The 16,395-nt window shown below is 36.2% G+C and overlaps 1 protein-coding gene across 1 annotated transcript; it reads left to right on the top strand.

Annotated features, from left to right (window-relative positions):
- Positions 1-4,057: 4,057 nt before the first annotated feature.
- Positions 4,058-16,356, top strand: LOC108671273 (ATPase inhibitor mai-2, mitochondrial). The gene is made up of 3 exons (XM_018158773.2): positions 4,058-4,160; positions 15,119-15,260; positions 15,909-16,356. Exons 1-3 carry the CDS (start codon positions 4,114-4,116, stop codon positions 16,035-16,037), a joined length of 318 nt encoding a protein of 105 aa, XP_018014262.1. The 5' UTR covers positions 4,058-4,113; the 3' UTR covers positions 16,038-16,356.
- The last annotated feature ends 39 nt before the right edge of the window (positions 16,357-16,395 follow it).

Genomic DNA, 16,395 nt, shown 5'->3' with positions numbered 1-16,395 from the left:
TTTACATGTGAGTGCAAGAAAATTACATTAATTAGAGAGTTTTGGTTGAGAGTGTTAAAGAATTAGATTAATTATAGAATATTTAAGTCTCCCTGTAGGAGCGCGAGTGGCTCTATGATGGCGTCTGGAGAGTCTTGCTGCCGTCCCCAGACTTGCGCTGGCTGCTGGCGCGCCTTGTTTATGCTGATGACACAAGCCACAATGCTATTCCTACCAGAGTATTGAAATGACGGACAAGACAATTTGATTTAAGCCTCACAGTGCTATTCCTACCAAAATATTGAAATGATGGAAAAGACAATTTGATGTAAGCCTCACGATGCTATTCCTACCAAAATATTGGAACGAAGGAAAAGACAATTAGATTTAAGCCTCACGATGCCATTCCTACCAAATATTTAAATCATGGAAAAAACCATTTACTTACGAACTGATAGAAGTGATAAACGTGGAGTCACATTCATTTAGATTTTAGGATTATGACAACATTTATTCCGACGAACTTCGCAGGAAAGGAAATTATTTTTTTGGTTAATCTTCTCAATTACCACTAACAAGTTCAAAGAGAGCCATAACGTTACTTTCCGTTCATTAAAATACTGCTAGTATTTTCCTTACAATATTCCACGAGACATATTTATTTAATCCACGGTGTTGACACAGAATATTTCATGATTTCACGGCAGCTCAGGCTCGAGCAAATTAGCCTCCTGTTATCATCTCTTATTCAGAAACATTAAGATAAAACTTCAGTAGTCCAAGCTTCACTTAAACGAATTAAAATACAAAAATTGTTCGTGAGAATTAAATACAAATTGTTCGAAAAAAAGAATAAAATACAAAAATTGAGAATAAAATACAAAAATTGTTCGTGTTTTAACAATTTAAAAAAATTTTATTGCGCTACACTTTCATAACCTTCGCGTCGACAGATATGAGAAGCAAATTGGATTCTTTTGAATAAAAGCTTTTTGAAAGTAAACGCAAAACGGACCTCAAAGTCCATGTCAAATTTCTTAAGAAAATGTCCATGCTGACGCGACATTACTTGGTTTCTGCGGCATGATACAAAGCCACATTATTTGATATAAGGAACGATCAAACCATGGAGAATTTCATCTGCCATGAATAGAGAATTTCAAAACTGGACGGTAAGTTGTGAATATGCTTACAATTTCAGACTAAGATAACGCAAGAAATTGTGAGCAAAAATTATTTACTTCTGCTTACTTAATTTTAAGTTTTAAATTTTTCATTTGAACGAAGTTATAAATAATTTAAAATGCAAACCAACTGTCATCGAACCTTTTATAATTGAAATCGCTCCAAATGTAGAGCCGCATTAATTCAAACTTAGCTAAGGTAGATTCATTATTTTCGTTGCTGAACAAGTCATTTAATGACTCAATCATGTAAGAAAAATCAGGTTCAGCGCTTGTCGACAGCCATGAGCTCGAACAATTACCTTGAATTTGCATTGGAGACGAAGTGAGGCCATCACCATAATGGCTGAGTGACAGGCTGAGGGCGCCCTTTAGGGAATATCCCGGCGTACCGTCAACGCGGAGCATGATGTGCACGGTAAGGTTGCAGGTCCACGACATTCAGTCATGCGGTGATGTGCACGGTAGGCTTGCAGGTCCACGACATACAGTCATGTACAGGCTATTGGTCATGCGGCGATGTGCACGGTAGGACTGCAGGTTCACGCACCCAATATTCAGTATGCGCAAGATTTTGGTCATGCGATTACTGTCATATAGTGTTTTTCATCACAGATTTGAAACAAGGAATTGCAATTTTTCGAATTTAAACTCGCCGTAGCCAGAAAATATTGAGGTATTCGACAGTAGAGGCGAGCGTAATCGTAATGTGTAAAATGAAGACCTTTGGCTAACCCTTTGGCTTGCTGCTATTTATTTTCAAAATAAAAAAGCGTCCTCAGGAATTAGTTGAATAATCGAAGTTAGTTGAATCGAATGGGTCACTTACAGAGCCAAGAATCGAAGAGTGCGAGTTAACCTGAGCTCGATGTGCTCGACACGCCTGCAGCACACGCGTCGAGAAACGGATATTGCTTTGGGAACAGATGGCATGACCGTCGCGATACGCCGCGGCTTGTTGACAGTACACCGTATTTGCCTGTGGCTACGATGTAGAAAACAAAATTTCTACGAATGCGGATGTATGTTCGATAATATATGAAAACAATACTGTATACTGTAAACAATACTGTATACTGTAGGACTTTCAGTCCTAGAATGAGGTATACACGCGAGTTACCACCAGTTTTACACACGTAGTTACACGGACTAAGTACTAAAAAATGAAGAAGTTCCAAGTAGTACCAAAAGGTAGCAAAGCTCAGGTCTCCAAAAAAAAAAATTTTATATCAAATGAAATGGAGTAGTTATTATTCTAATATTTCAGAAACAACAACAGGATGGAATCGGCTTCCATACGCCTACAAAAACAACTAAACATGCACTAAAATTATGACGTTCGGTGAAAAAACTTCACTTTCTTTAGCAATCTCTTGATGAAAATTGACTAGGTATTTTCGTTAATATTGTAAGCTTATAAAAAAATTTGTTATGAATTATTACTCATATGATGGTTTTAGGTCTTGGGGCAAGAACAGTTATGGGCACATTCGAGCAAAAATAGTATTAATGCATGGTTGAATTTAACATTCCGAGGGTTCAATGAGAAGTCAGGTTCAGTTCATGCCCTGGCACTATAGGAGTTATATTGTCTGCGATAGCATAGGAGGCACAGTCGTAGGCCACAAATTTAACTATTAAATGAAGCCCTACAACCAAAGCCCAGCCTCTGTATGCAATAACTACCCTCAGCCTCAGAGCTACAAGTGAAAAAATACACGGAATACCGTAGGTCGTCAGCCAATATTTAAGATACTCGCTCAAAAGCAGGTACTTCAACAAGTGATCATGATTTCATGTTGTACCTGCTCCGCCATCCGCCTCCCTCAACTTCCTGCAGCAAATAAGGTTAGGTCCGCTCAGGGTTCTTTTGAGTGTAGAAATGTTGCAACGCGTGTAACTTAGGGCTGAACAGGTTAGGTCGGCAGAAGTTTCACTAGCTGCAATATGACCATGCTCAACTTGACATGCGAGTGATGCGACTCATCCACAGCCCACGGGACAACATTTCTTCTCGCTTCGAATCATCGATATGTGGAATAGCCTCCCCGATTACATCGTTGACGCTCCGAGTGTAAACGCGTTCAAGAACAGACTAGATAAAGCTATGGAAAAATATATGTTCAAACTTGAAATGCCTAGCACCATATCGGACCTGGTGGAAGTCTAAAGAGTAGCTATTTCAAACAATACACAGTTTGGAAAAGTTCCGGTCGAAGGACCTGTTTTTAGATCTCCTGTGGACAAGTCGCAAAAGTGCAATAATCGGCGACAAGCCACATCAGGACTACTCTTCAGCGCTATGGCTATAGCGCTGTATGTTTGAGCACGTACAGCGCTTTTGGTTTTCAGCAATTGATTTTATAAGCTACAATGCCTACTAGCGTGCTACCAAAAGAAAGGAATATGAACTGAGAGTGAAGTTGTGCTTAGCTATGGCTCTCCTTGTCAATAACCATCTCACCACCTTCCCGCATCAAATGATAAGAAGTTTTTGGAAAATTTAATTTGATCGGAGAGACGTGATAGGCAGGATGAATGGCTGTAATGTTTTATATATATAAAGTGGAGAAATGTTTAAGCGGTGACCGTATACTTACGGATCCTGTTACTAATAAGACATAATTGTAGCATAATTTAACGTCTCTAACAAGTTTGTTTGTTCGTGTAAGCGGAAATAAATTTATGGTTGTGTTTGATATTATGCGCTTCCAATACATTGGTGGCCCGTGTGCGAAAGGATTTGCTATTGTTCATCGGATTTCTATATTCGTAGTCGCAAACATAATACAGATTTAAATTCAAACGTTTAATGGCAATTGATGTAAGCAACTTGGTAGATTGACGTCGCGGCCGCTAACAATTTTGCTCATCAAAAGTCGTGAGAAGTTTCTTAGCTAGGGACGCAGCGGTTCGAGCAATAACATCTAAACAAAACCGGCCCTGTGAAATGGCACTCCGACAAATTATTCGCTTCCGTTTCAATTCATTTTCTGTGTGAGTATCGAAATTCACCTGGGGAAACATATGTAACATTAATCTATTATTATATTTTCACAAATTGCTATTTACTCTGTATTATGCACTTTATTCATCTGTCGACGTCGAGTGTCGATACAGACGATACTCGACTCGGGACTACCTAGGCTAGTCGGTAAGAACGCGAATGACTCGGTGCTAGACACTGCTAGTCGTTGGTCAATGGTCAGTTGTCAGTGGTCACCGTAATCTACAGATTCGATTGGCATTTGGTTTTTGTGTTTCAATGTTGTAGACTTTTAGTTGTGACTTAGTTAAATAAGGCTATGTAAAATCTTCTGAAACATTTTCAGAATTTTTGCTCTTAGTATATAGCTATAGTCTCTATAGATAGCAAACCTATTTTTTATCTATATGTAATAGCCTATGTATTAATCATTATTGAATGTTTATATATTTATTTAATCAATGTTGAAATTTGAATGTATATATTTATTTACATTAATCTCCGATTTATTAAGCTCCGAGTATGAACATCTTCAAAAACAGAATAGACGAAGCTATGCAGGAGCATATGTTCAGTCTTAGAATGCCTAGCAAATTACGGAGCAGGCAATAAGTCCAGCAGGCAGCAGCTATCTCAATCAATCGTCATTTATGGAAAGATCGGGTTCCAAAGGCCGGATCCCTTGTGAATCAAGTCACGAAAAGTTCAAGAATCGGCAACAGGCCATGGGCCTATTTCTTCAACGCCGACACTCAGGCTGGAATTCTAAGAATGGAAGTTCACTTATTAAAAAGCTTTCCACCGGGCCACCCTAGCTGAAAAGCTTTCTCATTCCCACAGTGCTCTTCCAGGTGAATGACTAATGTGACTATAAATGAAAAGGTGGATCAAAAGTGGACTGTGGACAAAATGTTTCAATTTTATACTAGTACATTAAATTTGTAAAAGAATTATTTAGATGTCACTTGTTTGATAGATATTTTTTATTTGTCTTTTATTTAATGGATTTTTTAAATTTTCCAGGCCTTTTGTTTGTAATGATCAAGTTTCAGTCAAGTATTTAGTTAACTAGCACTGTACATATACCATACTTGGGGGCGGGGCTTATGGGCACAACCAATCACAGCTTGAAAGCATCCCCATCAACCAATCACAGCTTGAAAGCATCCCCATCAAGTCAACCAATCACAGCTTGAAAGCATCCCCATCAACCAATCACAGCTAGAAAGCAGATAACATCACAATTCCATTACCCAACCACAGCTGGCAAGCTGAAAGGGGCTAAAATCACAATCCTATCAACCAATCACAGCTGGAATTCTGGAAAGGGATAGTATATGTAAATAATAGACTGAAAGTGTAAAGTTCCTGGCCTTTCCAAGCTTTCAGGTCCTGCTTTCCAATATGCTATGTATGTGTACTAGTTAATTTATTATCCCTCTAGAATTCCACAGTGCGTGACACTTCTATTCTATTCTATTCTTTATTCAACTTTCAAGAACAGTATCATGAGTACCATATGACACAAACACTAAAAATTTTCAATTTTTCACATGGCAGAGATTCTGAAATAATAGGGAAATTTTCATTCCCATTTATAATTTGGAATAATCATAGTGAAATTCTAGGAAGGGTCAAGGGAAGTACTTATGAAGTCAAGTTATGGCACTCTGCCTTTGGTCAAGCATTTGGCGACTTGCGGCGGTCTAAACCCTGCCCAGTCTAAACCCAGCTTGGTCTCTACCCCCATAGTCCAGGATGGAATTCTAATTTCGAAGGTTCATATATTATTTCAATCCACCAAGACCACTTTTTCTACCAAGTTACCAACATCGTTATTTGAGGCAAAAAATGAACTTCTTAAAGGCATAAAACACGTACGCTAACTTTCTCAGTTTCTATAAAGTACCTAATCACTTGGAAGTTGTAAGCCAAAAACTAAGCCTGCACCTTTCACTCAACAATTAAAATTAGTTAGTTGAAAATTTGTCTCTTAAATTGACCTCAATGAACTAAACTTCAATAAGTAATTATAACTATGCTGCAAAGCAGAGTTTTCCATCATGCACACTAATTCTAAACACGCAATTCAGAGTTCAGACGAGCAGAACTACATATCATGTTGGCTAACGTGCTACTGAATTAAACAGGTACCTAGCTTCTTTCCCGCTCCCGGTGCTGGCGGTGCATAATCTAGCGGGATGATCAATGCGGACGGTAACTGAGTCCAACTAATCATTCGTATACGTAGTGCAAGAGAATGAATAATTATGTTGTTTCTGATCAAACGAACGAAAACTTTTTCTGTTTCTGATTAAACGAACAAAAACTTCTGATCAAACAAACAAAAACTTCTGATCAAACGAACAAAAACTTCTGATCAAACAAACGAAAACAAACTTTTTGAAGATAATTTTGAAATCGTAACGTCTATTGAATTCTAATACGGATCGTTAATTTTAACGTCGTATTTCCAAAAATCAAGTATTGCATTTCTTTTAATTGAGAAACATTCTTTTACATCAAAAACAACAAATTTTTTCTTACAGCTCCTCACGAATGACGAATGAATGCTCCTCATATTGACAAATGATGATCTTACTCTTGTAGCTGAAAATTTTAAATTGAACGATTTTGTCATTTCAAAGACTCCATTGATTACAGAACTTTAGTTTTCAGAAGTGTATTCAAGAAAAGTTTCTGAAATAGTAGGAACATTTCCATTACCATTCTGAAATAGAAGCGTCATTTCCGTTCTTATATATAAACAGGATTAATAAAATACCTATCAAATCCATCCAATGTCCATCAATTTGTGATGTATGAACAACAATTTGACTTTGATTCCTATGATGCTCATTTTTACCGGTTGAAGCTGTAGAATTAAATTAAATTAAAAAATTAATTAAAATTAAATTTTACCAAGTCAAATTTTATTATTCAGTACCTACACTAGATGGTACATGCTGTAGAATTAAATTCTATTAGAAAAATGTTGAATTAAAAATCTGATTGTATTTTTTAAATTAAAAATTGATTTATATTAAATTAAATTGTATTATTAATGCACTATATGGTACGTACTCTATGTTTTATATAATGAAATAGTTTCCCATGTTAAACAATGAAAATTTTCTAAAAGACACAAAACGTTCGAAAACGCGGGATGGCAGACAAAATCATTCAGAATTTGAAGTGAATTTATTAAGATAAATTCAACATAATAGGGCAAAAAATGAAAAAAATTCAAATCTGGAATGTATAAATAGGTTTTTATAATTAAAAAAAACTTTCAATAATTTAAATCTCAGAATGGAATGTGAATCAAATCTATTTATTGTGAAATCAAACTAGACACAACCAAAACATAAGTGTGTGACACCGTCTTGTGATACATGAACATAGAAAACACAATGTGAACAAATGCAGTGAAAGAGTAGCAGTTTATCTCATAATTTTGTGTGATATCAAAAACTTTGTTGGTGTTGTCCAATTGTGAGAATTTTTTACGAAGCTGGATGTGTTTTTTTTTATTTTAGAACGTATTCATTGCAAAAATGTGTCCGCTAGCCTACAGATAAATGACTAGTTAACTTGATTAGTCGTTGGCTACACGGGATTGGATTTCAAACCACGCGCGATTTCGGAAGCACGGCAGTTTCTAATGAGCTCAGTTTATCAATTTTCATTGCAGTGGAAGGTGGTGTAACGCGGTGGTATGGTTGGTATTTCGATACGTTCTCTTATATTGACATGAGAATATATTACCTATACAGAATTCCACACTGCCCCAGACCCCAGTAGAGTTTCAAAATTGATTTTTATAAAAAAAAGAATTGAACTGTGAAATTACTTAATGACTTCCCTTGATTGCACTTGCAAAATGCCATCCATGATTGAAAAAATGACAATGACTCACTTGCATTGATTGCTGAGTCATCTTTCTGGGCCCAGGCTTCCCTGACTTCCGTCCCTGGTTTCTCTTTCAAGCTTTATGGTTCATGCCATTGTTGCAAAAGAATGTCGATAATATCACAGTCAAAAATATGCACAAATCGCAACTCCCTCTACAAATATGTAGAGTTTAAAAATTTATATAAATAAATCTGTAAAGATTTGAACTGGGAAATTTCTTAGTTGCTTATGTTGGTTCCACAATGATATCAATGACATATAAAATGACTTGCTTACTAACATTATCATCGGTTGAGCCTCAGCCAGTCAGCCATGTTTTTAGCTCCTGAGTTCAGTCCTTTCTTTCACTTTTACCTCTTAACTCATGATGTTAGAACTTTGATGTTTGAATGTTGACAATATTGTCAATATTACAATCAAAAGTATTCACAATCGGAAATAGGTTACAATATCACACAAAAAATGTTATTCACAAATGAACATTGATTGCAACACAAAACTGCTTCCATGCTGTGTTCAAGGCTTTCTTTACATATGGCTGGCTGGGCGGAGCCTGCAGTGGGGTTACAAAACAACACATATGAACATGTGGTTGCCTGTGACGTCAAACAATGCAATATTTTGCTGCACCACAAATAAATAAATCTAAATAATTAGTAATGGAAAATATGTTGCTGGAACACTTTGAGAGACAGTGCCTGAACAGAAAACTATATTATTATATCATAGGTCATCATACTGAACAAAACAGTAGTTCATTTGATTGCCACTGCTGGTGCTGGCATCTGTATGTGAATGGTGAACCTTATGTAGGTAATTTTAATTCAACATGGAATTATGGAAATACAGTTTCTATGATGAATTTTAATCATAAACATTTACCTAATGCAAGAAATTAGCAATCAATAATTCAAGGTAATTTTGTTAGTTTTGTACCAACCAAAGACTACATTAAATATGTATTGGCAACTTGGGCTCTCCCTTAGTAAAAATGTGCTGCAATCAGCTGTGTCAACAGAAGCTGCCAGAAGCACGATTTGTTGATCATTTTTTGATTTGAAATCAAAAGCTTGGTTTCAAGTCTTTTGGACTAGGAGTGTAAATTTTAGCCTAAAACCTATTCAAAGCTTTATCTCATGCATGGATCATTCTGTATATTTGTGAAATTCATTTACTCAAAAATTAGAGCAGGCACATATATGCGGTTTGCTGCAACAGAGGTGCCTTTCCAGCAGCTACAAATGAAAAAAGAAATAGGAAAATCTAAATTTATCGATTTTTTTTATCCAGGCGCTACCCTTAAATTGCTTAGAAATTTGTATGAATTTAATAAGAATTGGCATTGTTAAATAATATACCTAGATTGGGTATTACCTCTTCATAGTATAATTTTTAGATGCAAAGAATTTTATATTGATTCAATGATGTACCTACAAAGAATAATATTTATGCTCCTATGAACTATGGACTCTTAGTACTTGGGGAGTGCTTGCAGCCGGCCGCAGCTAGCAGCCTAGCTTGTAAGTCCTACGGTTGCCTAAGGCACTCTCCTGGAGTTTCTATCTGGTGAATATTAATTTCTTTTTCGGATCTCCTATAATTGATTTCACATGTACATATGAGCAGAGTGATACTAACAATGCTAATAAGTTATAATGGTTATTTTTTAATAGTGCAATTAATACAGTTCATGACCATTTCTTATGAATTAAGTTCATAGGAAATCAATTGAATATTTTTTGGTTTGGATAATCCATAAGCATTTAAGAAAGCTTGGATTGCTATTGTTCTTATGACTTTCATAACTTGATGCTAGCCATTTCATTGGACGGACTGCTTCAAAACTTTAACCAATCGGCCGCGAAGCGCCGACCGGCCGCAGCACGCAGCAGCCCGCAGCGGTTGAGTAGAATTCGTGGTGGAAGGTGTAGTGACCTGTGGCACTCCACTTATGACAGAGCTATCCAATTTCCCAAAAGGTCATTTTCTTTTATTTGTACTATAGAATGCCACCATGAATGAGATTCATAAATTACTTGCCAAATCCATCTATTGTCATTTAATTTGGAATAAATCATTCATTGGACAACAATGGAATTTTTCTACAAATGATTGATTAATGTAACCACATCAAACTTTAGGTGTTAAAATTACAAATGCCTCTTGTCATGACGGTAAAATTCATTGTGGAATTTTAGGAATGTAAGTTCACTTATTAAAAAGCTTTCCACACAAGGTGGAAAGCTTTTTTTCAGAAGTTAGATACAGCACTCTGCCAGGTGACTTAGAATGACTATAAAGTAAAAGGGAGATCAAGAGTGGACAAACTCTTTCAATTGTGTATTCTGTAGCGCCTCTGGTTTGTTAAAGAATTGTTTAGTCGTCTCTTGTTTGATTGATATTTTTCATTTTCCTTTTATTTAGTTGATATTTTAAAAAAAAAATTTAGGCCCTTTGTTTGTAATGATTAAGTCAGATTAGTTCAAGTATTAAGTTAACCGTAACCAGTACTGTGCTGGTTACTGGTATCAGTGGTATGTGTACTGGCACTCTGGCAGTACACGTACCATATTTGGGCACAACCATTCACAGCTGGAAAGGATGCCATCACAAACCTACTAACCAATCACAGTTGAAAAGGGGATGACATCACAATCCCATTAACCAATCACAGCTGGAAAGGGATATCATCAACAGTTAAATGTACACTGAACTGGAAGTAGGAAATTCCTGACCTTTCCAAGCTTTCAGGTCCTGCTCTCTAATGTGCTATGTGTACTGGTTAATTTAATACCCCTCTAGAATTCCACTATATAAATAATAATCATAAGGATGATGCAAAATAAAATGTATAAAAAATTTATTTTTTTAAAGACCACGTTTTTCATGTGGACTCAAAAGTAGAAAATAATTTTTCAGCAGCTACTGATCTCTGTTTGCTTTCATTCTCTTGGTCTTTTGTATTTCAGTTGAAATATTTTACAACATCTAAAACAAAAAACGTGGGGCGCATCTTCATTTAGGCATGCCTTAATTTCAATTTTGAATTCAACCACTATTTAGAATTTTTCTATCACTATTCGTTACTCCGTATACCTTTGATTTGATAGTGAGCTATTTAACGGTAAACTATTTAGATACTTAGTGCATTTTCTTTTCAAATGTCCTAATATGCCTCTTAAATTGATTAGATATAGTCCACGCGTTAATTTAAAATTCTCAAAATTTGATTCTTTTAAAATTTTCACATACCCTGACCTGCGTTATTCATGATTCATATCTTTACTTGCTTGAATTACTTATACACATTTCAAACTACCTATATTGGATGAAACATGATAAATCAATATACCAACAGTAAATAACAAAATTTGCTCAAATCAGATATGTCAGCAATACACTTATCAAATGTTCAATAAACCATCATATTCATCATATCAAGTAATCACCAAACAATTAAATACATATGCGCCCCACGTTTTTCGTTTTAGATGTTGTAAAATATTTTAACTGAAATACAAAAGACTAAGAGAATGAAAGCAAACAGAGATCAGTAGCTGCCGTAAAATTATTTTCTACTTCTGAGTTCACATGAAAAACGTGGTCTTTAAAAATTTTTTTATACATTTTATTTTCTACTTTTTAGTTTTTTTAAGTATTATATTTTCTCCTTTTTAGTCCGTTGCTACACATGAAAAACGTTGTTGCGAGCCAATTTACTTGACTTGACGTACGTATTGATGATACGCAGCGTATCATCGATATATGCAGTCTGAACATGAATATCCTCTCGAGGATGACGTGCATTTAAAGGTTCCCAAACTTCTGCTTGTGAGTTCCTTTAGAGTTTATAACTACTGCACAAAGGTCAACCATCCTACATAATATTCATTTTATTTCAGTTGGCCACGCAAATGCACGAAAGAAAATTCTTTTTGAAGTTCTGTAGAAAATTGTATTCGAGGGGATACATTGATGTTCCCGTATTTATCTGGGTGCGTGGCTGTAATAAAGAAAGGTTCGGTAATAAATACGCCTGGAAACGTGCAACAAATTATTGATTATTGTATTGTTATCGGTAGCTGAGCTTCCCTAAAAGTTTCAGAGTGCTAGCTAGCGGGAAAGTTGGTGAAATATCGATTGCAAGATTTGATCATCACAGACAGAGGGACACGAAAGCGAGCTAAGAAAAACGTGGTAAAAGGCTTTTAAACAACAAACCTTTTTAAATTTGGCATTGCTCAAACATACACAGGGATTGGGATATCTTCAGTTTTTCACTCTTATTAACTTGTTTGCATGCAATAAAATCTCATTATTTTTCTGTGATATTCAAAATTTTGTGGGTATTATTGAAATTGTGAGATTTTTTTTGCAATAGTTGACGTAATATTTTTATTTTAGAAGTTGAAATTGTTCAGTTGAAGATGAACAACTAATGATGATAGTCAAGAATGGCGTCACGGAGACCAACATGCAGTCGGAAATTGTGCAATGTCAGAAAAGCAGCAGCCTCTTTTAATCTTAGAGTACTGTCAAACAGTGTATTAAGGGATGGGCAGGGTAAATTGGGACAGTTGTCCCACATATCGTAGAAATGTTGTACCTACTGAACTAATCAAAATGCTGCAAAACTAAAAATAGTGACATAAAGTTGAACATTTTTATTATCTATTTAGCACAAAGCAAGTTAAGAAATCATACATTTACTTTCTTCAAAAGTTCACTGAAAAAAAGTGTGAAAAGTGAGATTCTTCAAAAGTTCACTGAAAAAAAGTGTGAAAAGTGAGATTTTGGAATAGTATATACCTCTGTTAAGGTCTGTAGCAAAACAAATAGTTGCCATATTATAACTCACATAGAAGTTGCATACAGGTGTTGGCTTAAAAACATGATTGACAGAATTTGCGTATCTCGTTCCGAGAAAAAAAAAAATAGTAGCCATTTCCACAAGATAGTAGCCATTTCCACAAGATGGGGAATAAGGGACACCCCCCAGAGGTAATAAGGGACACCCCTAAAAATTCATTTACAATAGAACCTCGATAAGCAAAGACTCCAGTTAACAAAAAAATCAAGAACAAAGAATTTTGATTACATCAGGGTGCGTACTGATCTTGGAAAATCTGGAAAGTCCTGAAATTTGATTTTTCATTTTCCAGGCCTGGAAAGTACTGGAATATCATTTCAGATTATGGAAAATACTGGAATTTGCAAATAAATAAAAAGAGGAAGTATTTTTCTGTGCTGCGTGTGTTAGCCCTAATTGCCACGGGTTGTCGTGTCACGCTACAACCTCGGGTGCAAATGATATCTGCATGCCCTTAATTTTGTTAAGTATTATTTAGGTGTCTTCTATTTTACATACGCTGCGATTATTTTACCAGGCATTGATATAGATTGTTTCCTATCAAATGCCGTCTTCAAATGCACAATTGTGAACTCGAATCCATTTTTGGAAATTATGAGAATGAAACTTGGGTCTATGTTACCAGACTGTAAGTCATTCACGTGTGCGTGTGCCTGAGATATCGCTGGTGCATGTGCAGCTTCAGCACTGGTGCACCTGCATCCTCATCGCTAGTTACTATCAAAATTTCTTTGTTCCTATAGTTTTTTATCTCATTGTCTGTAACTTCGTTGCCTGCCATTGAAAGAACTGCATGAAATGAAACGCATTAGCGGAGCGGGAAGCTCAAGTACCTCCCTGAAGTTCCAGCTAAAATATTATTGATCCAACACCAAGAATAGATATCAATTGAAGAGTGTCTCGACAGACAAGACTGTGAGATTCATGGTTATTTTTTACGGTGGTTAATTCCAGGCTGTAAAGTAGGGCCTTTCAGCTCGAGATATCGGCGTCTTTTCAAGCTCTCCATCAGCCACCTCGACCTTAAATCGGCGTCCATGGCCGATCATAAACTATGGCTCAGGCAGCCATGACCGATCATAAACCATAGATTGCTCGATCAGCCCCGCCGTCATCGCGCCCATCTTCAGCTTGTTTGGTTGCTATTGTGTTCTAATATCTATTGTGTTCTAATGCGATCTATTGTGTTCTAATGCAATCTATTGTGTTCTAACGCAATCTATTGTGTTCTAACGCAATCTAGTATGTTCTAACGCAATGTATTGTTTCTATTGTATTTTAACGTGATCTATTGCGTTCCAACGCGATCTATTGTGTTCCAACGTGATCTATTGTGTTCTAACGTGATCTTTTGCGTTCTACCGCAATCTATAGCGTTCTAACGCGATCTATTGTGTTCTAACGCAATCTATTATGTTATAACGCGACATATTGCGTTCTAACGTGATCTATAGCGTTCTAACGCGATCTATTGCACTCTAAAGCAATTTTATGCAACCCAAGGCAATCTAATGTAGCCTAAGGCAATCTAATGTAACCTAATGCAATCTAATGCATTCTAATTCAATCTAATATAACCTAATACAATCTAATGCATTCAAATTCAAACTGACACTTTCTACTGCAATCTAAAGCATTCTAATGCAATCTTAAGTAACGTAATGCAATCTAATGTAATCTAACATACCCTAATTTAATTTAATGCATTCTAGTGCATTCTAATGCACTGCAATGAAGTCAAGTGCAATCAAATAAGATCACAATGCATTCTAACACATTAATCTATTTAATTTACTGAAATTTAATTCTATTCAATTTTACTGAATTAGGGTGGCTTGAATTGGGCTGGAATGATTTGATTAGGGTTGAATTTGGTTGGGTTTAATTGAGTTGGCTGTGGTTAATTTATTCTTCTACTCGTCCAGTAAAGTTAGCTATTTGAACTGCTTTACTCTCACTAGCATATTAGTTTAGGAGGATACTATGAAGTATTGGTATAGATGGGGCCCATAGATAGCGTAAGAATGCTGGTGTGTTCTTGATTTATTAGCAAAAATTTTTGTTACATTCATTTTTTAATTTTTAGGGCTGTGTTTATTTTTTATTCTTTGAATTATTTCACATTCATCTATTTCCTATACTGAACTGTTATCACAAATACTAAATGCATATATATACTCTCAGGCTTGGCAGCCGAAGCATGGGTGGGGGTGAGGCTGGTTCAGGAGCAGGCAAGGGGGGTGGCTCGGGTGGTGCCATCCGAGATGCTGGTGGTGCCTTTGGCAAGAAAGAAGCAGCCAACGAAGAGCAGTACTTCAGGAAACTGGTATCTATCTAATTCAATGAACCTTTATCTTGAATTTCAGCGGCAGTATTTCTCAAATTTAACACAATAATTCTAACCAGGCATAGAGGTTATACAAAATCGATTCGATTCGGTACTGATGAGTAATGAGTAATAACAAATAATTTTCAAAATTGTCCAACGAATGGATTATGCAAATTTTTCAAAGTAGCCTAAACTCTCCTTGCATAAATTCCAAACGAAGAGGATGTTCAGTGGTGAGCAACTGTTATTTTGCAAATGAGTGTGTGCTGATAGATCATTCAACGTGAAAAGTACAGATGGTCATCAATGTTGCTCACACCAGTGCCATATTAGCCGGAGCCACAAAAGGACTGCAGGTTGAGACTGTAAGTTTTTTCTCAAAATTGTGATTGAAAAAAGTGTTTCATGACTACCGTTTTTTTGTAAGGAGACTTGTGTCTCTTGAAATCATGATCACATGATGATGGAAACGATGCCATCATTGATGCTACTTGATACAGTTAGTGATAAGTATATCATTCTGTTGAAGATTTTCTATCGATTCTACCGGTCACTGAAAATTCAGCACGGGCGTACTAATAACCAAATCAGATGCTCAGGAAGATCGCGTATTTAGTCGAATCTAATTTGCTTTGTTTCGTTCAGCAAGCCAAGCAGCTGAAGGACATGAAGGACGGTCTGGAGAAGGAGGTGAAGTTCCACGAAGAGCAGATCAAAGCCCACCAAGAGGCCCTCAAGCGACACAAGGAGAGACTTGATAAACTCGACGACTAGATCCCTGGCAAGTCTTCATGCATTCGTAACGCTGCAGTTGCATGTATGCAGAGATTTAAGATGTAAAGCTATATATTATTAAGCTCATTGTTAAGGGAAATAGTTGAAGAGCTTTTAGCATTACATAGTTCTCTGAAGGTAGAGTAATCGTGTCGGGAAGAACCCAAAGCCTTGAGCAGCGAATTGTCTCGTGAATGGCGCTATTCGCTTTCTTTCCCGAGCAATGACAAGTATAGTCGCAACTGTTAAATTGTTGTTGTAAATATTCAGGTCGGGCTGACATAAATGATTGCTGCATTAAAGTTTCATATTAACCTAATCATACTTATTTCTTCGTCCTTTGTGATATCAATTTATA

Source organism: Hyalella azteca, unplaced genomic scaffold (genome assembly GCF_000764305.2).
Source record: "Hyalella azteca isolate HAZT.00-mixed unplaced genomic scaffold, Hazt_2.0.2 contig2483, whole genome shotgun sequence".
Taxonomy (NCBI): domain Eukaryota; kingdom Metazoa; phylum Arthropoda; class Malacostraca; order Amphipoda; family Hyalellidae; genus Hyalella; species Hyalella azteca.
This window is presented reverse-complemented; position numbering and strand designations above follow the sequence as displayed.

Coding starts and splice junctions, on each gene's coding strand:
- LOC108671273 (XM_018158773.2), top strand. CDS start 4,114: ATGGCACTCCGACAAATTATTCGCTTCCGTTTCAATTCATTTTCTGT. Junction 4,161..15,118: donor CGTTTCAATTCATTTTCTGT/GTGAGTATCGAA, acceptor ATATACTCTCAG/GCTTGGCAGCCGAAGCATGG. Junction 15,261..15,908: donor AGCAGTACTTCAGGAAACTG/GTATCTATCTAA, acceptor TGTTTCGTTCAG/CAAGCCAAGCAGCTGAAGGA.